Below are 27,309 nucleotides of genomic sequence, written 5' to 3' on the forward strand. Positions count from 1 at the left end.
AAGACAGGCTACAATCAATGCCTGATAAGATGTCCAAGGATTTTTGTAAGTTGCTTTGTGCTTCTGGATGTCTGAGTTTTAATGAGCCACACAATTTGGAGTGCTTTGATATCTTGGATTTTGACCCAACTCACTATCAATCTCTCTCTCCATTATAATTCCTCAAGAGACTATTTTCTGACTGTATACAAAACACGGCAGAGCATGGAGGGTAGCTTAATAATGTGTGTATTGAACAGATATTTGGTAATATCTTGTAGTTAATTCTTCTTTTCTCTCATCTTTGACTTTTACCTGTCCGTGCTGAGATGCCAGGACAGGAAGGCTTACTCCAACCTACATCCCCTCTATCTCCACTTCACAGTGTGGCTACAGTGGCAAGAACATAGGTAGTGGGATACAAGACACCTAGAATCCACTACTAGCTCTGACACTTATGATTCTACATCACCTTAAGCCTTGGCTTCTCAGCTGCATATTGCAACTGAGTATCAGTATCTTGAGGGATTGTTATGACATAGTAGATAACATACATAAGGACAAATGCTTAGACAATTTTAGTCTCTCTGTTCTTAATTCAGAGAAATCTTTTTTTTTGAGAAGTCTGTTTATGGAGTTCAGACTGGCTCTGAACTCATGCTTGTCCTGTTTCGGCCTCCCAAGTACTGGGATTACAGCTTTCTATCACCAGGCCTGACACTCAAGAAGATTTTTAAGACTGAGTGGTGAAATGGTTGCTGAAACTCATCTTAACAAAACAAAACAAAAACCCAAGGAACTGATTAGTCATTTCTGTTGCTTAACCGAAATTGCTTTACAAGAAAAAAGGTTACATTATGTTTTTATTTCCAGAGCTTGTAAGAGAGCAGTTTTACATGGGAGAACCATGAGTTTCTGAAAGCCACATTGGACCACAGATTGGAGAGGTCAGAAAGATGTTGGAAAATATTTATCCGAAACTCAACACTGATCACTGAATTGTGACTACACCAAGAAAAAAGATTATTACTGAAGTCTTACGAAAGGTACATGGGATACTCTTTAAGATGCCAGTTTGGCTCCATTGTGCCAGTTTGGCCCTGGCAATGGGGCCAAACTGAAGGGAAGAAAAGACCTAAAGCAACTAGACTGACTCACCAAGTGGCACCCTTATGGTGTGTGTACTGAAGTACACTGTACTTCAATAAAAATGTTTCAAAAGGCAACATCTGGAAAGTCAAGCTCCTCCTGCTGTGCAAGAATGGCAAACACTATCTTCTTGCTTCAGAAGGGGGCAGGACACCAGTCACATTCTTGGTGCATGACTGCTCGGTCATTTCCATTCTTGGATGCAACAAGGTGCACAAGGGAGCTCAGCAGGCTCCTAAGACAGCTGTGGCCTTTCCTGAGCACCCAGGACTGAGGAGAAGGCCCTGCTGCCAACCACAAGGAGAGGTCCTTAGTGGCTATGTCTATTAGGTGGTTCCAACGGCATAGCTTTTTCAGGGTACAGAACATGTGAGTGGGACCTTGCCCCAAGCACTTAATCATTTAGATGAATACCTGCCCCATCTACTGTAGTAAACCTGACTCTCTAAATACACACACACACACACACATACACATACCCAAAAAAAAGAAAAGAAAGAAAGAAAAAAGCCACAATGGGAACCTGTATTAGATGATCAGTAGTATTAAAAGATCAGTAGCTGATCTTTTACCTTTAGTAGAGCACATACTTTTATTTTCTAGTTGAAAAACCACATCTCAAAAACTACAATGGTACATTAAGGAAAAATAAATAGCTCTGAATGAGGGTTTGAGGAATAGTTCTATGAGAAATACATGGATTTTCTAACAACTTCCACTGTTCAGAGGCCTTCATTCCCTACTTCCTGGTTCCTCGATGTGTTTCTGAGGTTGCCAAGGTTGGTGACTATAAATAAGTGGAATATTACTGTGATTTTACCAAATCGAACAACATACGGTGTTATTTTAGCAATACACAAAAAAGCCAAAAAGGTTGACAAAGGTCAGTGAAAAAAGATTAAGGAATATCATAACATTTTCTTATAGAAAAAACTAAAGAAAGAAAGGGTTCTTCCCAATTCAAGAAGTGCAATCATTATCCAAGTCTTCTGGATTATGCGTCATGCCTATGTCTGTGTTCTAGAAGCAAATTTTAGTGCTTGGAACATCAACATGCCTCAAGATGAAATCAAGACATATACCCAAGGACATGGCAGAAGCATTGTCCTCTAAAACGATGCTTACACAGTAATCCACAGGTGATACAACTTCCTTATGGTTGAAGACTTGAATCTGCTGCTGTCCCATAAGTAACTTAACAGTACTTCAATATTTTCATGTTCTCCACCAAATAAAAGGGTCCTCTTACCAGGTCATCATTGCCCAGCTCAAAATTATCACCACCTGGATTGACAGCATCCTTCCCTGAAAATGTGAGCCACAGTTACCTATAAAATTCATTGGTTATTACATGGGCTTTGTATAGCTATCCAATAATTTTTATCTTTAACTGAATTTCTCTTGTTGTCTAAGCTTACTAAACTACCTGAGCATAGGAAGGGACTGTATTTTAGGTTTTTCTGTTTTTTTCCATAGCAAAAAAAAAAGGGGGGAAAGGAAAGTGGGCATTATGGGTGCTTCCCAGGTTTTCTTCCCAGGCAGCAAAATTTACTGCACTAGAAACACAAGCAGCAAAGATGGTGGCCAGTGATGGTTGGGCTATGGATGTGTCTGATGTGCTCATACTGAATTGTCTGACAATTTGGAGCCCATCAATAGCTTCCTTGGACTGAGAGCTTGTGCATTAATACTAACCTTTGTCCAGGTGTCATTAAATGGCCCTGTAATAATAGCTAACTTTACAACTACAGTTGTAATCAAATCACTTTTGGCTGTGCCTCAAAATGACCCAGTTTCCTATCTTATTATTTTTTTCCTAAAAATTTTTTTCAGTAAGACCCAAGCTAGATAAACTTGATCATTTGGGTATTTAATTTTTAAACTTAACTTTCACTTCCTGAAGTTCAATTCTATTACTGTTTTTTTTTCTTCACATTTTAGAAAATGAGTGTTAGCCAGTTTTGCCTTAGTTTTAAACAGCTAGTCTTTACCTTTGCATTCATTAATTCACTTTTCCAAGCAGCCTTAGATCTTTAATAGAGCCTGACTACAGCACTTGCATTAACTCGCATTACTGTTAGGCAGCTAGCAGGGAACCCAGAGGAGTGACTTTCTGTTCTGCAGACATTGCCTCAACTCCACCTATAGAGGAAGTTCTGATTCAGTCCAGCAATCATACTCTGAATCACATTATGTCCTTCATACCAAATAAGTAAGATCTTTACAAGAACAAAAATTCATCACGGGTGTACTTTGAGTTCATGTTTCTCCTGCTCAACAAAAGGTCTCTCAGTAGTAGTTAAGTGAATTTATCAAGCAAAAATACCTGAATTCCACCAGTAAGCACAGTAAGATCACAGGGATTGGTAAATTGGAGGAAGGGCTATAAAAGAAAAGGGGAAGCCTGACTTCCAACTACCTGAACTAGTTCTGAGTTTATTTCCTTGGTGAGAAATGGCTTGCATGACCTTGATCACTTGTCTTTCTATCCTCGGATCAATGCCTAATTCTGAAGGGTGTGGTAAAAGGATAAGATAATATTCATAAAAACTTTAAAAGGCAGTTTGAAAGTGATGTGTTGCTTCACAACGCCATCTTTAATGATTTACTCAATGATGTTTTTCTAGATCAGAGGTTAGACACAGCTGAACTCACCTATTTAGTCAATATTGCAATACTGAAATTCTTGAAGGAAAACATTCCTGTGGTTAATATAAATGGTGGATGGTCAATGTTTATGTTATTTTAGGTAAACAGAGAAGAGATGTGGTGATTGTTAAGATGAGAAGTGTAAGAACCTAGAAGTTCTACATGATAGGACTCAGGTACTCTCTCCAATACCTACTCCTTAACCACCAGAAAGACTCCTGGATAGGGAGATCAACATCACTGACAACCAAAATACATTCTTCTTGACTGAATGAGACCAAGAGTGATAATGGAGGATGTTTGGGTGGGAGCTAATCCTAGTAACAGAAAAGAGCAGACCAGGAACACAAAAGGGGAGAGAAAGAATGAGACAGAGCAGACTGTGGGTTAAAAGCTGTAAATGAATTTGGCTTGACTTTTTAAAGAAAACATAAAAATGCATCCTTAGTATCCCTTCAAGGGATAAAGTTGTATTTTTTGTCAGACCATAAAATAATGCTCCCTACTTCCTTACTTCTGGTCTTTTTTGCAAAGAATAAGTCTACTGAAAGGCATGGTAAGTCTGCTGACAGGTTCTTGCTCTACACTGGAAGCACATTTGCCCCTTGGCTATCTCCATACCTAGACACAGGAACAGTTGAGGTGCTACGACAGATCTCTGTATATACAATTGGACATGGGGGTAGAAATATTTGTCCATTGTGTCATTGTGCCTCTAAATTACTGAACAACCAAGTTTTCCTTCTATGGAACTGGATAGAATAAACAACAAAAGAGTAGAAAAAGTGGCATAGAAAAGTGAGGGAAAAACGCTCGTAAGATCAAGGAACACAAAGAGATCTCTTAAAACTAGGCAGTTTAATTCCTGTTTTCCAAGTGGTTGAAATCTAAATTATCTAAATTTAGATTTAGATAGAATCTAGATATTTAGGCTGAAAAAACAATTCTAAAAATTGGAGCTTGAAGAGTATTCACCCTTCCCAGGATCAGAATTGTGGAAGATTGTGTGTGTGTGGGGTGTAACAGGGTCAAGTCCAGGGCATATCTCTTCACCCGGTGAAGTCTCACCCCTACAGACCACCATTGCTGATAGCAATGTGGTGTCTTTCAGGTGTGGTGGAATGAACAATTGCTGGGAACTACTGATCTGAAACAAACGGCATGCAATCCTTTATAATAGCTTTTTAAGTTTACTGTGTTCTTAACTAAGTTTACTCAAAGGAGGACAGAACATTTAACAATTATAAATTAATAATAATTTAATCTGAAAGGGGGGTTTTCAAAGGGCTCTTTCTGGTCATGAAGCTAGCTGTTCTGTATCTTGCAGCTGAAATTCCCTGGTTAAGAGGCTATTATTCAGAGTAGATCTAAATGTGATAGAAAATTGTTTCCATCATTTACCTTTTTCCATTTTAATCAGACTGCCAACTTTATTAATTATAATAAAAATATATATATATCAAGGAGATTCCCGTGATTTTTTTTTTTTTTTTTTGGCGGTACTAAAGTTTGAACTCCAGAACTTGCACTTGCTGGGCAGGTGCTCTACCACTTGAGCCATGCTCCAGCTGTTTTTTCTTTAGGTATTTTTCAAATAGTCTCATGCTTATACCCATGTCTATGCCCAGCTGACCTGGACCATGATCCTCCTGTTTATGCTGCTGGAGGAGATGAGTGACAGGCATGTACCACCTTGCCCAGCTTTTATTGGTTGAGATGGAGTCTCTTGAACATTTTTGCCCAGGCTGGCCTCAAACCAAGATCCTTCTGATCTATGCCTCCCAATTAGCTAGGATTACAGGTGTAAACAGCTGTGCCCAGCTTTTCCTGGTCACTCTTTTTAATATGCTTTCACTCTATGAGGAAATGTACTCAGGAAACCAACATATAATCAGAAAGTTGCTTGGAGAGTAGGGAGTCAAACAAGGGTTCCTTAATCATCACAGTGCAATGCCTTAATCTCCTCTCAAGGAAGGAAGTAGCCTCACAAAACAGGTATTTCTGACAAAGTATTTATTTCAGAAAGTTGTGTTTTGTTTTTTTTTTTAAAAACAAACTGACTTTTGTTTCTAACTCCATCATCCTAGGCAACACACTGTATGATCACATGTATTACTGTAAACAAAAGGAGGGAAGTCCAGAGGTTGTGATTGCTATGGAATTTTGGACTGGATGGCATAAATTTAAAAGTGACATAACTAAATACTGATATGGTGAGAGCATGAACCTCAGTTATCAATCTAATATGCATTATAACAGAAAAACTTATAAAACACTGTTGAAAGAGACTTTAGAAAATAATAATTTCAGGCAGAGAACAGATCTCAGGCCTGGGGAGATTTAAAATTAGGAGTACCAGTAAGAGAAGTCTGTATGCTAAAGGAATAACTGATACTTTAGGTCACTACTACATCAGCTCATGACAAGTCAATGAAGCTAGACTTTTCTTCTTCTTCCTTTGTTTCTCAGGTGGGAATTAAAGCTCTGCTGTTTTTTGGGGGAAAACTGTGTTTTAATTCCCAGTTTAAATGACCAGGACAAGGTCCTCCTTTAATGTTTTACATCCTACAAAGTGGTCTGAGGGATAATTCCCCGAGTGAAGGAAAAAGCACCATATTAACCACTGCTGAAAGGCCCAGGTCAAGCTCAGAAGGCATGTAGACAAGTGTCCATTACAAAAGGTATGTAGTTTTATGAAAACCATTGTCATCATCTTAAATAAACCTCTCCCCACTACTTTGCAAGGCAGTGTGTGTGTGCTAAGGGATCTAAATCTAAAGAAAGTATACAGGAGACACAGAAACAAAAATAAAAATATACTTGATAGTTCCCATGATTGACCTCAGCACCCTCAAGTGCTTTTCCTTTGAGGAAATAAGTTGATATACTTCTGACAAACATTCTTAGTTTCTTTTTGGGTGAAAGAGAAAGACTAGTAGATTATATGTCTGGTTGAATAGATATGTAATAATGTCTTAAATTATTTTTATGGGATTTTCTATATCCTAACTTTTCTAAAGTTCTCTTAGGTTCGTAAGTCTTCAATCTTGAAATCTTGAATTTTAGGACCCTACAAATCTGTGGTATGTCCTGAAACTTCTGACTTTTGTTGTCATGTAGTAAACCAATTAAAAGTAACACAATGAAAAAAAAAACTGACACAAAAGCACTCCTAAGTAATTAACTATAATTACTTAAAGGGCTCAGACCACTTTGTAGGATGTAAAACATTAAAGGAGGACTCATAGGATACCTTATCTAAAATTTACTGTTATTTCTCAATTGTCTACCTCATGAATGTTAGATGAAGTAAAGAACAACTGTGTGCATATATCTATATATCTATATATAACCAGTTGAAGAGCCAGGGTCTTGCTATGAAGTCTCAATGGCTGAGGCTATAGTAAGGGACCACTTCACCTAGTTCAAAAACTATTTTTATATCTACCTCTTTCCAGGGTCTTCTTGAAATTAATTGTTCTTTAGGGAAACGCTCCTGCAGTTGGTAGACAAAAAATGTAAGTAGACACAGGCTGTTATGGCCACATTATTTCAAGATTCTAATTCCTTATCACTAGTTTTATCACTTTTCTTGCTTCAAATATATTATCCAATTCAACTTCATAAGCTGTTTTCTTGGAAAATACTTTAGTGTAAGCTTCCTGCATCACATTATTCAGAACTGCCAGCTTTGTAAAATTTTAATCTCATCACCTTTTATATATAAAACTTCTTCCAACTTCCACTTGCTTATATTCCATCTTCCTTAGCACCTTTTCTCTGGGGGCATGATAAATAGTTGTCTGTCCCCATCTTGTATTAAATAGCATCTATGCTCATGTTAAATGTTTTCATAACTATTTTCTCTGTTAGTCTGTGTAAATCCCTCATATGTTAAAGCCTTCTCTAACTTGCTACCTTTACTACTTAAAACTTGAGGTCAACTCATTGCAGACATTAAGTAATGATGAAAGTATGTGACTATGCAGTAAAAATTTTCCTTATATATGTTTCAAGGAAGCTGGAAAGGGGAGAGGTAACATTTATGACATATAATCAGGAAAGAAAACAATAAGCTGTCAATGAAAATGTGTTCAAATCAGTAGGGTATTAAAAAAAGAAGAAATAAGTTGTGGTGTTCTGCACAGAAGAGTAACTACAGATAAGAATGATGTATTATATACATCTCAAAAAAGTTAGAAAAAAGGATTTAAGAGTATTTTCACCACAAAGAAATGTTTGAGGAGACAGATATGCTGAGCCTGATTTGAACACTACATGTTGTACATACATGAACCAAAATATCACAAGGTACTCATAAATCTGTGCAATTTTAATGTGTCAATTTATAAAAGAAAAATAAAAACTAAGAAGAAAGAGCATTCTGAAGGTCAGAGGAGCACATACAACTCTTAAGTACAAAGATGGTTTCTAGTCTGCCCTCCAACATTAAGTATGGCTTATACAATGGCTTTCAGAAGCCAATGCAGGCTTTAGATTGCAACCAAGAACAAGAAATATTGTAGTGACCCAGCACACATATCCTAGTTTATGTAGGTACTTAATGACATACCAGTCTCAATGAGGTAGTACTGAGCCTTACTATAATGCTATAAGCAGCATTTTTTCCTTTCTTTTTCCTTTTGAAAGGCTGGTTAAGACCCACTAAAATTGATACTACAACAGACTAATAGGGTGCAACTAACTGATTTAGTTAAAAAAACAAAAACAAAAACAAAACTCTTGGTATATAGATTCATCCATCAGTCCTTAGCATCTCCGAAGAATGTGTTACCCTGGTTGCTTTCTTCTTAATGTTTCTTTCTAGCTGAAGTTATGCTGCCAGGTCTTCCTGGTAAAAATGTCTTAAATCAACTTAGTAGATACAGGAATAAACACCTCTAAGCTGTGATCTGATCTGTCAGTTTCAAATGTACTGAACCCATACCCGATAAAAAGTGTAACAAAAACCACATTAAACAGGCAGAAGAATACCAACATTCTTCTGTTGGAAAAATAATTTCCCCATACCTTTGATCTTTTGAGACAGGGTCTGTATAGCATAGGCTGGCCTCCAGCTCCCCAGTGCTGGAGTCACACCTATGTGCCACCACAACAGATGGAAAAACTAAAGTTTTGATCATCAAATGCACACGCCAAATGCCCTCACATACAGCTCTTGTCCTGTTGTTTAAACTACTACCCATGTTTTTATTTAAAAAGATCCAGATAAAAAGCATATAAAATTTCAACTTTGAAAGATACTAAAAAAACTCAATGCAATGGAAATATAAATTCTATATAACTTTATAAATTTTAATCTTAAGTATCTACTTCCCAACAGCTTCTATACTGTCTTAGCCTCCTTAACCAGAGTTAAAAGACGGGTAGCCTGTGACCTAATCTAGTAAAAATACATCTGTCCCACTTTCAAACTTCAAATGATATATATAGGCTCCTTCACAGCTATCAATCTGGCTTGCCAACTCTCCTACCCTTACACTAAATTATAACTCCGGATAGGAGCTTTAACTTCTTTCACAAACTGAGCACTTGCAAAAAGCCTGACCTATGCAGAATCTCATTTAGGTTTCATAACAGCTAGGTAGAAAAGAACCCATTTACAAGTAAGAAAACAGGCTGGGAAAATTTCAGTTACTTGTCTAAGATCATGCAGTAAGAGAATACAATGCTAAGATTTTAAACCAGGTCCATCAAATTCTATCTCTGAAACTTAGGGTCTCTCCTCTCTATGCCCTACTGATTCTCCAAGACCTGTCCCATTTAGTCAAAAGCATGAATTATTCTTATTTTTGCTCAAAACTGAAGTTACATATGCTTTGAATGTAATTTTTTTTTTGGCAAAATGCTAAATTAGCATTTAGTAATGCTGATTTCATTCGTAAAAGTGATTTTGAGTCAAGTAACAGTTGAGTCCTAATTAAAGCAATCTACAAGATTACTTATTGGTAGATAAAATCCCTCATTCTAATTCTGTATTAAGTGTAGCATGCCATAGTGGAACAGAGTATAGTAATGGAGTATACAATGGTTTGGTATCATGAGTGCTTTGGGCAACACATTTTGTGAGGAAGGACAAGTCCCTTAAACTTCTCCAATTAATCAGCAGGCTAATCAAAACCTCCTGTTGTTGCACAACAACGTGAGAATAGTTAACACTACAGAAGTGTGTACTTGAAATGATCAAGATGGTAAATGTGATGTTTTATTTAAAAGCAAAATTATTTAAAAAAAGCAAGTCTCCTGTGGAACATTTTGAAAATATATGTTTAAATCTCACTTTTATAAATTAATTTAGTCACTCTAGTGTATGACCCAGGCATGCGTATGACACACTGACATTGATTATATGCCAGATACCCAGGACCTGCTGAGCTCTAATTCTCAAGGTAGAATTAGTCTGCACCCAATAGAAAGAGAAATGGTTAATGATACAACTTACCACAAAGAGTGACTGCTCAAGCTGAATTTTGCAAAAGTATCACATTTATACACAATTCATAATAAAAACTTAGTGATGGACCAGATTCAAACAAAAGTAATCTACGTAGACATCCAAATCTATTTTTTGCTGTTTAGAAAATACTGCAATGAAGGATATAACCTGGGTTTCAACAAAGGGTTATTACTGTATTTCCCCATCTTTAATCATATCTGTATGTCTCGCATTTAATTAAAAATTACATTTTAAATAGATTCAGAGTTGAAATGAGACCTAAAAGTCATTCAGTCTAACACACTCACTTTACAGATAAAAACACAGAACAGTTTTCTAGCATACTATTTGAAAGATGAGTAGTTTTAAATTATTACCAATAAATTTTAGGAAAGTATTCTTACATACCTATAAACCTTCAGACACAGAATCTAACACTTAAAACATTTTTTGTTTTGTTTTTTTCAGTGCTAAGGATCGAGCCCAGGGGCCTCACACATCTTAGGCAAGTGCTCTGCCTTCGAGACATAACGTTTTGGCACTTGCGTACTTTCCAAATTCTAGCTGACATCTAACCAAATCATAGCCTAAGTCGTACACTCAAATGTTTTCCCCTAAAAACCAATGTTTTGTGAACAGTTCTTTTCCACTAACCTCTAAAAACAGGCCTGTCTACTTCAGTTGTAAACACAGTTTTATATACAATCATATTTCCTCCAAACAGCACAAAGTTCACCAACCAATTGAGTGAATATGAATAAAATTCTGTGTTACAGTATTTACCTTCTGGAAAAAAGTGGACACTGATTATAAAAAGAACAATTATCTACTACTACTTATTCATTTCTTTCAGCTACAAAGCCTAACATGACATGACCTGCGCGTATTTTTGTGTCAAATACAAATGTTTAGTGGGAGACATTCAGTCGTTTGGTGGGGGGTGGGGGGGGATAATAATCTACAACTCAGGATATGCTGTAAGTCACTGTTTCCATTTTCTCTGTTGTATTTCCCTTATGCAACTGCAGCTTTGTCATGAATCTTCCTAATTCCCATACATGTTAAGGCACAGGTGACCCTTAATTCCAAAAAAAAAAAAAAAGAAAAAGCAGCAGAATGAGAGAAGCAAGCTCTGGTTTAAAAGAGATAAGTGCAGGGCTGGGTATGGGGTTCCGGTGGCAGAGCACCTGCGTCTAGCAGGCACAACAGGCCATCAATTCAAACCCCCAGAAATGACAAGAACAGAAGTCCTTTTTTTTTGGTGATACTAGGGCTTGAACCTTGAGCCACTCCAGCAGGTGAGGGGGGAGGGAGGGAGTGAGTGTGTGTGTGTGTGTGTGTGTGTGTGGTTTTTTTTTTTTTTTTTTCTTTTCAAGATAGGGTCTATTTACCACATGATCCTCCTGTTCTCTGCCTCCCATTATGGGTTTGAGCCACTGGCACCTGGCTCAGAAGTCCTTTCTTTAAATAAGGCCATAACAATTAAAAAGTCAAATCAACTTGAAAACAGGATCACCGGTCTGGTGGAGTGGCTCAAGTGGTAGAGTGCCTGCCTAAGAAGCGTGAGACCCTGAGTTTAAACCCCAGTACCTCCAAAAAAGACCAGATCACTAAAACAAAACTAAATCCATTTATGAGATGCTATACCAGTTAATACTGCCAAGAAATAAGATGCTACCAGCTTTGAAATTTACAAAGGTATAATCATTAGTTTCTTAGGAAACTATTCTATAAATACATGGCATACCTGAGTGAGAACAAATGAAGCAAAGAGCAATGAAACAATGAACGTGTAGTATCAAAAAAATTTTCGATTTTACGAACATTAGACCAAAATGCAGAAAACAGCTAGGTAGCCTAAGAGGTAAGCCAGACCAACTTCCCACAATAACATCATCTATGAATATAAAAATATTTGCTTACATGCAGTTATATGGAGAACTTGAAAAGATAGGTTTCTGAAATATTTTGCTGCTATTTCTAATCTTTAGGAAACATAATTCAGCTCTTCTCCTAACCACTTAACAAGACCATTTTATAATGCAGACCCTCTTTATACCTTGTTTCCAAACACCACAATATAAATGTTGACCAGCATCTTCCCTAAGAATCAGATATACAATAATAACCCTGATTGACAATGTTGTTTTTGTACTTATACCTCAAGAGCAATTTTGTTTACAAATCATCCTCTGTGGCAAGCAACTTCAGCATGAAGTTTACTCTAAGAAAATTATGAAAGACAAGCTCTAGCCAGAAGAAGGCATTAGGAAAACGTCAATGTATCTATCTTGTTCGGCTGAAAAGATTTTTAAGAAGTAAATAATCCAGTGAAGAAAGCTACGGTAGTCAGGGAAGAGTATCAAATCAGTAAAGACTCTGAGTTATGAGGCAGTATTGCATTTGAATACTGAACTGTACTTTTGTAGGAGCAACTTCTAGAAACCAAAAAGATTTCATCTGGAAAGAATTTATCATAAAAAGTCATCAATTTTGACTACCATGTGTATTTTACAGTATACTTCTAGTTCTTACCCATTTTCTAAAATTTTTAAAAAGCACTAAAATTTTAAGAAGTAGAGCATTCAAAATAGTTTTTCACAACAAAATTTATTAGAAGAATAGTGGTTTTGAAAGTCTAGCATCCAGTGAGAACTACCATACACAACAGTACAGCTGGGAATGTTTCTCCAAAATGTCATGGTCAAATAATACAATGGAACCATTAAATCTTACACATGCACGAAAGAACTAGTGCTTTTGACATACAATGCAAAAAAAGGGGGGAGGGATCACATGATTAAAATTTTAAGTACTCATCACATACATTAAGACAAAGCTTATTTTTAGTCCAGTCAAAAATCAGAACTGTATTAAAAATTTCATGTAGTGCAATCAAACCAAAAAAGTTAATTTGTGATCATAAGTGCTCTACTACATAAACATTGATCATAGCAAGGAACAAAAAGTTCAAATCACACAGTACAAAAAATCTGTAAATAAATATAAACTACAGTACAAGAGAAATATTAAATTATACAATTCCGTCAAACTGTAAACAGTATATTGAAATGAGGTCCATAAGAGTAAAGGAGGTTCCTGTTTTGTTGCATGACACTTGAACTTCTAGAAATCTGATTTCTTTATCTTCAAAGGCTATGAGTTTTATATATGGAGAGAATTTCTGTTGGATGTAAGATATCAAGTATTAAAGCAGAGGGATAACCATTTTGTTAACCACAGGTAGTACTGCAGAAAACAAAGTTTTTAAGAGACAAGTCTTAACATCAGAAGAAACCTGTCACTAAGATCGTCAGAGACTTGTCTGCTAATATGCAGGTCTAGGCCTCTGCTAATTTTTTGACATTTTACATATTCATGTTAAAATACCAACTTTGGCAGAATCACTACTGATAAACTCAAAGCACTCCTGGCCCAATGGTTCCATCACAGTGGCCAGTGCACAGAATGCTCTAAAGACATTGCATAAACTAGAATGTAGAGGTCAGACACCCAAGGACCAGTGCTTGAATTTAGTAGTAGTTATGGTGAAGAAGCAAGAGCCACATCAAGGAGGAACTGCATCTGTTAAGGGCTTACAGAAGCAGTGAGGAATGTCTTGTTTCAATTGTGCTGGCTATTAGTGGCATTTAAAAATATATAGTTTAACTGTGTGTGTGTGTGTGTGTGTGTGTGCACGTGTGCGCACGAGTGCGTATATGTGGTGTGCTGGCTATACATTTATGCACAGTTTTTAAAAAAATACACTGTTAACAGGAACCCCCATATTATCTGCTCAGTAGTAATAACTGAATATATAGAATGCCACTATAAGAGTGTGAGGCACCGTGTGCTGGAGAGTTATATGCAGCTTTAAAATCTGTTTGGCTGAGTTATACCTGGATACCTGAACTGAGTTTCTTAAGTTGACATTCATCAAAGATGTGCTACCAGCACGTCGAAATAAAAGCAAAACAGAAAAATACAAGTCACTGTTAGGTTTAAGAATATCATCAAAGTACCTGAATTGAGTGAGAGAGTGTGTAAACTGTCCCTGAGGGTTTTTAAACAGTGTGTACAAGTTGGATCTCTAAGAACATTAGTTTTATTTAACAGTGTGGACTGATAAAATACCAACGTCTGACAGTTTAAAGCGGAGGTTATAAAGAATTATACGCAAACACTCCAAATGTATAGTTTATGCATTTTTTTCAAAGCAGCAGTAAGCTGCTGTAAAGATATATCCCATCAGAACAAGCAACACATGGGAGTCAGAGAAAGGTTTCTATCTTAGTCTGGTTTTCTGACAGCACAGCATATCAATATCCAATGACTATCTTTCCTAGATCAGAATGTAACTAATTTCGACTAGCAATATAGGATTAGACTTTTAATCAAACACTTTGCTATTACATACTAAAATTCCTTAAGCTTACTAATGCTGGTAATACTAACCTAGTTAATTATTCCCCTCCCCCCATTTTAGAAATATACCCTTCCACAACTTAAAAATGTTAAGATCCATTTCAGTCCTCTGATGTAAAAAGCATGTCAGTGAATTATTAAAAATTTACACAGTAAAAAGGCTTGAATTTCAGCCAAAGATTCCAAATACCGCTCATTCCCTGAAGACTTAAAAGGGGGAGAGAATCCCTACCCATTTTCTTAGTGATTTATTTTTTCCAAAATGGTTTTTCATTTTGGGGAATTTTCCCCTTTCTCTCAAATTCCAAATTCTTAAGCCTGGAATGCTTAATGAAATGGGGAAAATGAGGCAATCACTTAGAATTGCTAGAAAGATACAAAATGTTACTGTTTTTATGTTAAAATAAGATTTTTATAAATGTGATCTGACCCCATACTACGTACTATGCTTCATATTTTTAAATAATCATCCTAAAACTTACAGTACCTAAGACTGAAGATAAATTAAGACTTTAGTGTTGTAACAGAAAAAGTGCTGAATTATCCCTTTTCTAGTACTTTAACCATGTTGGACAAGTGCTTTCCTAGTGACAATAAAAATTTACTATATAACCTTCCACCAAGCAGAAAAGGGTCACCTGGATGAAAGACATTTAGGAGTGTAGCACCAGGTATTTACCAAATAGGAGTTGTATCACTTATTCTGAGGGGGTAAAAATATTTTAGATTGAAATTCTATTTGGCTATTGACTGTTAAAAATCCCTGCTCTACTCTGTCAGTGTCCTGTATCCAACTACCCCTGGCCCCCACCCCCACCCCCAAAACCCCTTACACACTATCCACTGAGAATCTAATCTCCAAAGAGATTTTAAAATTTATATTTTCAGGACATACCTGAGAAAGGGTGCAATTATGCAGAACAAGGAACCCAAGACTGGACTAATACTGGTTATAGATTCATAAATTTTTTTTCTCAAGACAAATCTAAAAAGTTTAAGAGGTATGGATCTTCAATGTCTTACTGCTTTACTTTTTTTTTTGTTTTTGGTATGTGTGTAGGGTCATTTCCAGTGTTGAAAGATCACCTTGAGCCTGTTCAATGACAGTTCAAGGAGTAAAGAGTTCATTTCCACATTCAAACTATAAAGATTAAATATTATGGTTACAATATTTGCTACATCCAATAAATCTATAGTTAACTAAAAGTGCTTTTTAGCTTTTATGGATACAGCTCTAAATGAACTGGAAACCTTAAAATTACCCCCCCCAATAGTTGCAGAATTAATTTTACTGTCAACATTAATTAGAGTTGATTTTCAAACACCATAAAATATTTTTCTGTCAAATAAAGGTGGCCCAACTTTAGCACATTATCTGTCCTGTGACTCATTTTTAGTGTAATAGGACTCAATCCTTAGCCTCTTCTCAAAAGTCTCATACTTGCAAATCCTATATCCCATCCATCCTCCTGTCCCCCCAATCTCCTTCAAAACCCTTAGGGTATACAGCTACGGTGTTATGCTATAGGACTAGTGCTTGCTTCTTTAAAATGGACTGCAAACTTATTTGGAATAAAAGAGAATATGCTAAGAATTTCCATTATTCTACTTTCAGTCAGCATGTGCACAAATCCTATTCAAGTGTCAAGGACAGAATTAATCCAAAATAAACTTAAAAGAAAGAGTCTGGAGGTCTGCATTCCTTGTACCACAATTATGCCTTTTCCTTTTCAGATTTTGAAAGCAATTAAATTTTTGTAAAAATCCATATGTAGCTTAAAAGTCTCCTAAATAAACTATTTGGCTAAAGCCGTCAGATTTTTAATAATACTGGCCTGCCCATAGCATTAATGAAGACCTAATTCTAATGGAAAGGTGAAAAAGATCTTTGATGCCTTCATGAAAGCCGAAATTTAACCTAGAACTTTCAATCGTCTATAAAACATTAAGTGGGGCAATTTTAACTATTGCCATATTCTATAACCAATGACAGCAACCTGAATATATAGAAAACAATGGTTCATATGAAAACAACAACAGGCATTTGGTTAAAGAATTGTAAGAGAAAAAAATGTGTTGTTTTAAATGAAATCTACTAAGATAAGAGTGTTTAAATAAAATGACACCAACTTCTCATATATCCATTGTAATGACTCCAAATAATTTCAGGTTCTGACATTGAACTGACTCACTAATGTTTTATGAAAATAACCAAATAAATCCAAACTTCACTGTTATGGGTCTATGAAATGTATGTTAATCCAAAAACTTAGAAACAGGCCTGGCACCATGTGCTTACATGGAGTAGGGGGAGAACATACAGCTTACTAGCAGCTCAAAGGTTGTCACATACTTCCTGAAGACAGAAGGTAGTTATGATATGGGCCTTAACAGGTAGTCATTTTTAATGTAATTTAGAGTTCTCTCCAGAAAATTGGGAACATCTCATTGTGCCATTTATTGTTTTGCTATCTGATTCCATATAGTTCATGTTATAGGTAAGGTAAAGTGTTGGGGTATAGAAATGCCAATTGGATGAGGTAATGATTTATGTAAGACAACCAGAGTTCTAAAGCACTTCAATATTGTAAAATAAAAGTGTACCAAATAAAGCTAATACACGCTTCACACTTGTTGAGCTTGCTCACCAGAACTGAACAGTAATTAACTTCACATAAGGACCCCTACAATCACACAAAGCCTTACTCATATTCATGATCTGCTGCAGCAAAGGTTTATCAAGCAACACCAAAACTTCAGAGTAACAACAAACTTATATTCAAAAGTATTATACACAAATATAAATTATCTTTCCTGAAAGAGAGACCTTGTCCTTCATGGTATTTGAGGAGCAGAAAAAAGTGAATAGCTCATCATAAATATGATTCAGAGTCACTTGTAAGCCTACTGAACAAACTAAATATACCACACCAGGTCAAGCTTGATGACTAGACTGTCTCAGAAATGAGAATGTAAAATACAACTAGATATCCCTCCACAGATTTAGTGTTCTCGATTTCATAGTGCTGTAGCTTATCTACTTTATAATACCAATGTTCTCTCATCAAAAACACAAGAATTTATTTTAAATATATTTCCTATCATTAGTTCAAATACTGTTATATAATTTGAGTAATGTCATCCACCTACTGGGAAAAGTCAGGAAAAAAGGCTTTCGTGACAAAGACAGTTATGAACTGCACTTTTCCACACCATAAACATGGTCAACTTGCTTGGGCCACGCAAAACTCTGATTAGCAGAAATTAAGCATGCGAATAGACCAATCTCTATTACACATTTATGAGGTCGTCCCCAAACTAGAGTATCTACACTGAAAGTGCCAATACAATATAGTGGCAAATCAAGAGAGAAATCAAATATTAAGGGATCACTACGGCATAAAGACTGACAGCCAGCCAATGTGATGAGCCACCTCCAAGAAATATATGGTATAATGGAACTCTGAACACAAAATTTAACATTAAAAGTGCACCTGAATATTACAAACTAACTTTACAAAACCTACAATAAGGTAAAATATATATCTTTTGAAATATTCAGCAGCTTTTGTTTTTTTAAAGGTTTTTTTTTTTTTGAGAGGCTCATGAAATTTAAAGGGACTGCTATCTAATTTCAACCATGCTTCACAAAACAATAATGGCTATTTTATATTGCAATTACTAACGTAATGCAATTAGTGCTTTAAAATAATCTACACTCAAAAAAGAAAAGAGAAAAACGAGAGAAAAAGAGAGACCTTTGGAGAAAATATGCTTATTAAAAAGCTTCTTGGAAAACAAAATTTACCTGAATATCAAGTCATGACTGATCTCAAGTGTAATGTTTACAAGCTTCACAGACATGAATATTACAATCTTCAGGTCTCAGGACTTTTATTAATCTGAGAAAGTTTAGAGTTTGGTTTGTTTTTTAAATTCACTTTCTAACCAAAACAAATAATAGAATTACTCAAATTTTCACTATTTACAACTCTCAGCCTACAATCTGAAATGACACAATACAAGTTCTCTTATTTAAACTGCAGCATTAAAGGGTAGGCACACCATTCTTCTGCTGCTCGATTGTCATCCACTGAAACACACATAGAAAATATTTATGTTAGTAAAATGATCACTCCATGTACACTACAATGACAAAATTTACAGACCTCAACTCATACATCACTAAAGACTACCACAAAGGATTAAACCTCTCTGAACAGTAAAACTCTACAAAAGTTCAACATTTAGGGCCAGATTTTTAAATGGGCCTTTAATATGACATCTGTCACAGAGGGGATAAAAGCAAGCACAAATAAATTTCTCAAAGAACCTTTTTGCAGCAATATTGGGCTACTGAATACCCCGAGCATTGTGCAAAAGGGCACCATGGCTGCAATTAATTATGTGTTGACCAACTGAGCATGAAACAAAGGAAGTGTTCCTTCATAAGCTTAGCCCTTTGCTTTCAGCAAACTTTCTACAACTTCCTTCAACTGCATATGAAAACCATGTATTTCGTAACGTATTTTTATTGCAACTTCCAGCTAGGCTAGAAAATACTGCAGTAATATAGTACTAGTTAACCCAAACTGCTTTCTCTGTTGAGAATAAACCAAGAGGAAATAGGCTCAGTCACCCACTGATTAAACAGCCACACAAAACAACGAAATCAAAAGAGGAACCCACACCCAGCCTATGTCAAGAATGAGCAGTGCATGTATTTTAATAACAGCAATGGTGTGCCTAACCTTTGAACACAAGTTGCTGAGGGAAAACTTATCTTTAACCTAATTTAATTAATGAGTTCAAAGTTTCTAGGTGAAAATTTATGTCTTGGGAATATTTGGACCTACTACTTTTGCTCAAAACGTTAGTATCCATTTGAAATCACCAACTGCTTGACTTTGTTTTACACAAAAAGCCAATGATTTTTGGTTTTGGTTAAGCATTTAGAAGGGCCTGACCTACCTTTCTCAGCAGATTAGAATACAGGGTATATATAGTATGGATTTTGCTTTGCATCAGTAGTAATTTTAATTTGATCACAGTAAGAGTAAATTCCATGGGCTTCACTTACCAGTTATTCTTGCAAAAACTGTAGAAAACAGACTTTCTAAACTAAATTACTGTAACTTTATAAACCCATCTCAAAAAAAAAAAAAAAAAGGTCAGATGGTCTTTAAGGAGTGCTTATATAACACGATCTGAAAGGTCCTGAAATGTGTGCTAAACAACCATGAAAATCAGTTAACTATCAGAAAAAAAGTAAAGAGGGGGATATTATGTAGGATGCCGAGAAAAAAACAAAATTTCAGATCAACAAAATTAGCTAAAACGCTGAAAAACAACCCCTCTCAACTTTGTACAAGAATTTGGACTAGTTAAAAAAAGAAAGTCCAATGTGCTAAACTCTTAAATAATTTTTAGAATTGATATGCAACCTAAATTATATTAGGTTATCTTGGGATTGTTTTTCCCTCTTTTTACACAAACTTAGAGCCTTCATCAATGTAGATACTGGACAGACTATGGAGGCAGTGAAAGGTGTTGTTTTTGCTATATCCTAATTACGTACACACATTTCTTTCTCTACTTCTCTCATCCCCAATGAACAGATTCTGAACATCTTAAACTAGTTGCTGCACCAATATTCAGTTGTTAGCATATGATCAATTTTGTAAAAGGGTTGGAAAATACAAAGAACTCTAATTTGTTAAAATGAGGCATCCTCCATTGTTTTTATGTAATGTACCCTGACTGCTCCTGAGTAAGAAGGGAGCTCGTCCTCCGTGAGATAAGGCTATATCCTCACTTGTTGGTGAGACCAAATTCTACCCTTAGAAAATCTCAAATGAAATTACAGCAAAGGTAGTGTTCAAAGTAATTAACTTAAACATTTCTGAAGGTAGTACGTGCACATCTTCCACCTCCTTCCCCTCTGGGTGAGCACTAAGTAGATTGCTAATATGTTAAGTAAATTTAATAGTGAGAAGAAAATTACAAAGAGTAATTATAAATGACCCAAATAAGTATTTCTGATTGAATAATCAAATTTGTCAAATTCAAAGGTTCATGTTCTTCTCAGTGTTTTCTTTAGTTTAATCCATCCATTACTTGACTTGAAGAAAAAAAAAAATGTGAATAATTTTACAAGATGGCTTTTCCAATTTGTAATGATAAAGCTCCCAGTACGACAAAGATGATTTCTAAAAGGGGGCTTTTTTTCCTCTTCTTTCTTTAAAGCAAAGGCAAACATAAGTGGGGGAAGGGGGAAAAAAAAAAGCATGCAGGCTCTACAGGCAAGGAGTCCACTTCCATGTGTCTGTTTTCTGTGAGGTAACTCAATTCTCTTTTGTAGAGAAACATGCAAAAGGCCAAACAATATTCCGAGCCATACTGCACATGAAAATTTAAAACTATGCAACATTCAGAAGCACCTTTCACCGCTGTATACACAAGTCAATGCAAAATCTGCAAAGAAACAAGTGCCACAGTAATGAAGTTAGGTGCAAGCAATGATAGCTGAACAATGATGCAGTAGTGCTCACCCAGTTTGTACAGTAATTGGCACTCTACAGTATTCCTACTCATTTTTTGATTCATTTGCACTTTGTGCTGCCTCTCCCTGGGGATCTAATTCCATCTTTACAGAAACATCTGGCCCCTCCGACCTCATTAATTTCATCTTTTTCTTTGGAGGGTTTTTCAAAGTGCCCAGCCTCTCCTTTACTTTGTACTCCAGTGTACTGTGGGGAATCCCATAAATACTCTGAGCTTTGGAAACACTCATTTTTCCACTCATAACCACTGAGATTGCTTCCTCCAGTATCTCACTGTTGTACTGTCTGTAACGCCCTCTCTTCTTCCGAGGCTGCTTGGAACCAGGGTCTCCTTCTTGATCCGATGTGGGATATGGCTGTCCAGAGGTAGACTGCTCAGCATCTGAGCCCCAAGAATCAGGTCCAGCATCTAACATGCTTTTTCTATTTTGTTTTGGAAGAATAGCCCTTAATTTTTTACTAAGCGCGCTCTCCGTTTGTGAACCCATTACCAAAGAGCTATAGCTGTACTGATCACCAGTGCGAGACTCCCAAGAAAGATCCATTCCTCGAACTTGTGGTATCTTTAAATCTACAGGAGATGAATGGCTCACATCCTTTTTTCCATCTTGTTTTGCTTGAAGTGCCACTTTTGGAAAGGCAGAGTTTTCTGCAAGAAAAGGAAGGTCACTGATGTTGCTGAGTGCACCATTTCCCCGAAACTTCATACGGCTGAGGTTGAATTCATAATGTGGTTTTGCCCAAGAGGCTTCCCTGGATAGTATTAAGTGCTGTCCATGATTCTGTAATCCAGATGGCCCAAGGCTGGCAGCAGTGGACAATTGGTTTCTGCTCAGTAGTTCTTCACTAATCTGCAGGGATCGAGCCAGTGGAACTTTGAGTGATGTGGAGTGTCCAAAACCTTCCTTGGTTCCATCCTGTAAGCTTCTTGAAGGTACCCCATCACCACTCCGAAGTCCGTCTGGGCGGTACTGGCTGGGTCTCCCAGGTCGCCTAATTGGATGGAAGGAAACTGATGTGAGCAGGACTTGCACAGGTAGGGAGGGGTGGGTGAGGGGACCACTCCTTTATTAGAAGGCCTTGCTTGGGTAACATCACTTTGTGTTATTTATTTATTTTTCTCTAAAATTAAAAAAAAAATGATCTCAGCAGTTAGTTTTTAAACTTGTTCACAAAAAGGAAAAAGAAAAAAGAAAAAAACAGGAACTTTTTGGGCAAAGAAAAATTTTATCTGTTGGCTGGTCTCTGGTTGGGTTCACAAATTTTCGGAGAAAAAGTTTCGCGCAACTGTTTGAAAATAGCACCTTAATTATTAATTACAAAGTAATCATTAGTGTCCATAGATCTACACAGAATTGGGTTACCAATGTGACGTTACCACTAAACAAGTACAGTAATAAAAGAGTAAGCCAAATTATTTATTTTAATGCAATGTGTTCAATATTCATTACAACCAGCTATAAAACTGGCACCATTTACACTGCTGGAACCCATAGATAATTGCTCATTTATCCCATAAACAAGTTAATGTTCACCATCAAAAATCAAACAATTCCAAATGGTATTTCTTATTTTCCTTATATGGCAACCAGTCCCGTGTGTGTGTGTGTGTGTGTGTGTGTGTGTGTGTGTGTGTGTGTGTGTGTGTGTGTGTGTGTCTGTGTGTGTGTGTGTGTCTGTGTGTGTAGGGGTGTGTGTGTGTGTGTGTGTGTGTGTGTGTGTAGGTGTAGGTGTAGGGGGAGGGGCCAAACCAATAGAAACCAAAAGACTTGATGTATTATAACTTACCACACTTCTTCATTTTAAAACACTACTGGTTGTAAATACATGAATATCATGATTCTTCAAAATAACTTTATTTTCCACCAAAATTTTATTCCTTAAGTTCTACTAAAAGTAACTATCATTATAAGTTATAAAACAATTTTGTAGCAGTTTCCTAAGAAAAACTTCTCAAGCCATGTGGATGGCTTTGAAATAAGGTTTAAAAAGTCAAACCTCTTACACAAAGTTAGTTCGTTAAGGTTTTGAATTTCTAAAATAGAAAAAAGCTATCAATCTTAAGAATGGCAACCGGCAATGCATGCCCAAAGGGAATGATCCAAACATGGAACTTTGCAGAACTACTGACAAACCAGCAATGCTCTCCAAAATTCGACAGACTGTTGTCATCATTAACACAATAAGGATCAACAGTGAATATCTGACTAAAAACTGGGCAGTTGTGCTGGTGCATCTGTCCTCTACAAAACCAAGTAGATAACACTTCCCATTCAGAAGGATAAACACAGCAACTTTTACCATCTCATACTTGGAAGACAAGTTTAAGGTGAATCTGAAACAAGGGGTTCATTTCTGCAAACTGCAGTTGGGCTTCAATGATGTCCACTCTTAATTATACAACTCAAGTGTTTCTGACATGTGAGCGGGACCCAAATGATTTGGGAACATGCTCATTTTTACCTAGTATAGGTCATAGTGAGAAGGGTCTTTAAAAAAAAAAAATCAGTAAACATACAAAATGGATTAATGCTTTTAGAATGAATAGAGGAACAGATAAAAAGGAAAATGGTAGGATTTTAGAGAAAATCAAGGGGGGTATTTTAGAAGTCAGTAAAGGTAAAGAAAATTAAAAGGAAATTAGGTAAGATTAGTCCACTTAGTGTCTATTTGTTCCTTTATTATCTAAATAACTTCCCCATACTGATAGTTGAAAAGTTAAATATGTCTAAATATTAACTAATTTAAACACACCAAAGTAATATTTCATATCGAGATAAAGTTGGTTTTTAGTCACAACATAGTTTCCTAAAATGGTGTCTAAATACCTTCATTAATACGTGATTTTTGTTAAGTGCTTACTAGATACACATATGAGGATTAAACAATGCTCACACTATAACATCAGGTGGTCAGAGAATTCACTTTACTCTGCTAAGTCCCAAAGCTGAGCATGTAATAATAATGTCTTGGCATCATGAGGTGGTTATCCATCAATATTTACAGCCAGCCTTATCTATTAAAAACGAAAATACATACATTGTCTGAACTGCCACAGAGTTAAAACTGCAGTTCAAAGCAGCAACCAAACAACCAAAATCAAGCCAAGGCCAAACAGAAATGAGCACATATAACACACATGCACACAAAACCCACTAGAGATACCAAGTGAAAAACTGGAGCTCAATTTTCATTCAACAACTTTAGCACAGATGATACTGACTTTACAGCTAACCTCTGTAATTGTTTTAGCTTAGGTTTCAACTCTCATTCAGCAACAAAAAGTCCAAAGACATATTCTTGCCACATTCATGATTATTTACCGTCTGCATTAAAATTGATCTTTACTAGCCAATTCTAGATTGCACAGATACACGTTTACTTGCTCAATAGACTAAAAATCACTTTACAAAACCCACCTGTTACATTGAAGGGTTAACTTTAAAAAGAATATATACAAGGGAGACTATCTGATTCACCTCTAATGAATTATCTATATAAAATTGTGGAAGGTTACAAATGTTTTCCCTTACCCGTTCCCTTGAGTACTGGAGCAGCCTGGAGAATGGCTCAGGGAAGTGCTGCCAGCACATGGACTCTTCTTTGTGGATAAATCAAGTACACCGTCTGGAGAGACACACACACAAAAATCTGAGGATATTAAAAACTGGAGCAAATGTGAACTAATTAAAAAGTACAAAGTAGGCCTAGTCAAGTAAGCAGATAATACAGTCATATAATTGAGGTATTAACTATAAATCAAGATTTTTTTCTCCTGAAGCAACATAAATTTAGCAAAGCATGTTATATCCAATATCTCCCAGGGTTAAATATGTCATTAGTAGGGCAATAGAAAATGTAAAACATGTTACAAAAGATGCTAACATGTAGAGCTGTTGGAAACACTAGTTTACATAGCATGAAGTTCTGCACTAAACTTACTGGAATTCATTTTCTAAACTTACCTTTATTAAAGTATAAATTTTAATGTCCCACAAACTATAAAACCAATTCCTTAAGACCTCAAACTGCCTGAAACTTCAAAAGAACACGAAAACTGATATAGAAATTTTAAATATGACAATCTGATGATGAATTAGTTGTTACTGGCTTAATATATGTGCTGTACTATGGTTTGGACACATTTGCCAAAAAATGTATACTTGGGTTCAATCTTCTGAAAAAAAATGGGCAGAGCTTCAAAATATAATTGCTGAAATTTACGAAGGCAGAGTTTTTGTTTGTTAAGAAGGTATTAAAATTGGTGGCCAAGTTTTAAGGAAAGAAAGAAAAATTAAAGAGTTATACTACTAATAAGAGTCTAGAAGTATAATCTAGAAGCTAGAACAAACCCCAGATTCATGTCATTAATACACACAATTAAAAGACTTTTCCTTCAAAGATATTTTTCCCACTGTAATCCTATCTTGAAAGAAATCTCATAATCTGGACAACTTTAAAGATGCCTTACTGTTCAAAATTTAAAAAGTAAGATAATGTGCTACACCTCTGATCGTGGTTTTCAATTGGGCAGCAGAGAAGTCTTGCTACCTAGTTATGTGAAAAAGTAACTCCTTTTGAGCTGGGCGTTGGTGGCTCATGCCTATAATCCTACCTACTTAGGAGGCAGAGATCAGGGGATTATAGTTTGAAGCCAGCCCAAGCAAATAGTTCACAAGACCCTATCTTGAAAATATCCAACACGAAAAAGGGCTGGCAAATTAGCTCAAGTGGTAGAGCACCTGTCTGGCAAGCATGACGCCTTGAGCTCAAACCCCAGTGCTTCTAAAAACAGAACAAATCTAAAACAAACAAACAAAAACCCTTACAATTTGTGTCTAAGGACACTGTTTACTCCCTATTTCAGGTTGTTAGAAATAAATACGCAAATAAATTTATAAATGAAAAAGCCTTACATTCATATAGTTAACATCTTTAAAAATATAATCTTACATAACCAAGTAGTATAGTATCCTATTAGACATCTAGCCTAATTAGAGATCTGAAAAGCAAACATAGTGCTTAGAATAGTTCCAAAGGCAGTACTGCTTAGAGACTTCTGAACCAAACAGGTTAATTTGTCTAATGAAAGAAACATATTTTTAAGTCTTCCACTAAAATACTGTGATTTAAGCTGAAAACACTATAATCATTAAGGAAATACTTTTTAAAATTCTGCTCCATTTGAAGTCTGTATGCTGTAATGCTATCAGACAGTTCAAACTTCTCTTATTAAGAGCATGTTGTCAACAGAACATAACTTTTAAAAGTGAAACACTAGCTATAATAAGAAGTCAAATTAGATCAAGTGGAACCATTGTATGTTAACGTCCTTTACCAATACTCTAAGGGCTGGAGGCATGGCTCAAGTGGTAGAGCACCTGCCTAGCAAGTGTGAGGCCCTGAGTTCAAACCCCAGCACTGCCCAAAAAAAAAAAAAAAATTACCAATACTCTACATATGCCCTTATATTGTCATTCTCACATTATATTCTTGAGGCTTTTGATGCAATAGTTAGAGGAAAGAGAATTTTAATTAAAACTACCAATCTGTAATAAGGAAAACAATCCTAAAAAAAACAACAACAAAAAAAAAACCTCTGCAAATACAGCAACCACAGGTACACCAATAAATGTGAGGTTCCTGTCTAGGAAACTCAGAAGTTATTTTGTTTGTTCATGAGATCCAAATAAGCAAAAGGAAGAGGGAAGGAGGCATGGTTCAAATGGCAGAGTGCCTGCCTAGTAAGGATGAGGCCCTCAGTTCAAACCCCAGTACCATGAAAAATAAATAAATAAATACATTCTTTAACAACTAAAGCTAGTCCATTAAATGTAAAATCTTCAAAAAGTACTTAGAATAAGAAAATGTCCTTTCAAAGAGGGCCTTTTAGTAATTAAACTTCTCTTCCAAATGAACATATATTTATCATCAATAAGTCTACACGTCTCATTAACATTTCTGCATACTCTTAAGAAATTTCTATGACAATAAAATCTCATTGCTATAGACAATGACACAGTTGAAATCCTCACATCATGTTCGTGAAATTAAAGGTCAACTGAGATCAAAAAGAAACAGGATTAT

General features: G+C 36.0%; 1 protein-coding gene across 10 annotated transcripts in view; it reads right to left on the reverse strand.

Annotated features, from left to right (window-relative positions):
* Lcor (ligand dependent nuclear receptor corepressor) overlaps positions 1-27,309 on the reverse strand; it is a 126,483-nt gene that overhangs the window by 15,834 nt on the left and 83,340 nt on the right. For 8 of the 10 annotated variants that reach the window (XM_074078621.1, XM_074078616.1, XM_074078620.1 and 5 more), the window contains one exon: positions 24,756-24,849. In XM_074078621.1, coding sequence (XP_073934722.1) covers positions 24,756-24,849 — 94 coding nt within the window. Of the gene's footprint in view, positions 1-12,825; positions 22,216-24,755; positions 24,850-27,309 lie in introns of those variants that run through there. The other 2 variants (XM_074078624.1, XM_074078623.1) reach the window with 2 other exon arrangements.

This window comes from Castor canadensis, chromosome 7 (genome assembly GCF_047511655.1).
Source record: "Castor canadensis chromosome 7, mCasCan1.hap1v2, whole genome shotgun sequence".
Lineage (NCBI taxonomy): Eukaryota > Metazoa > Chordata > Mammalia > Rodentia > Castoridae > Castor > Castor canadensis.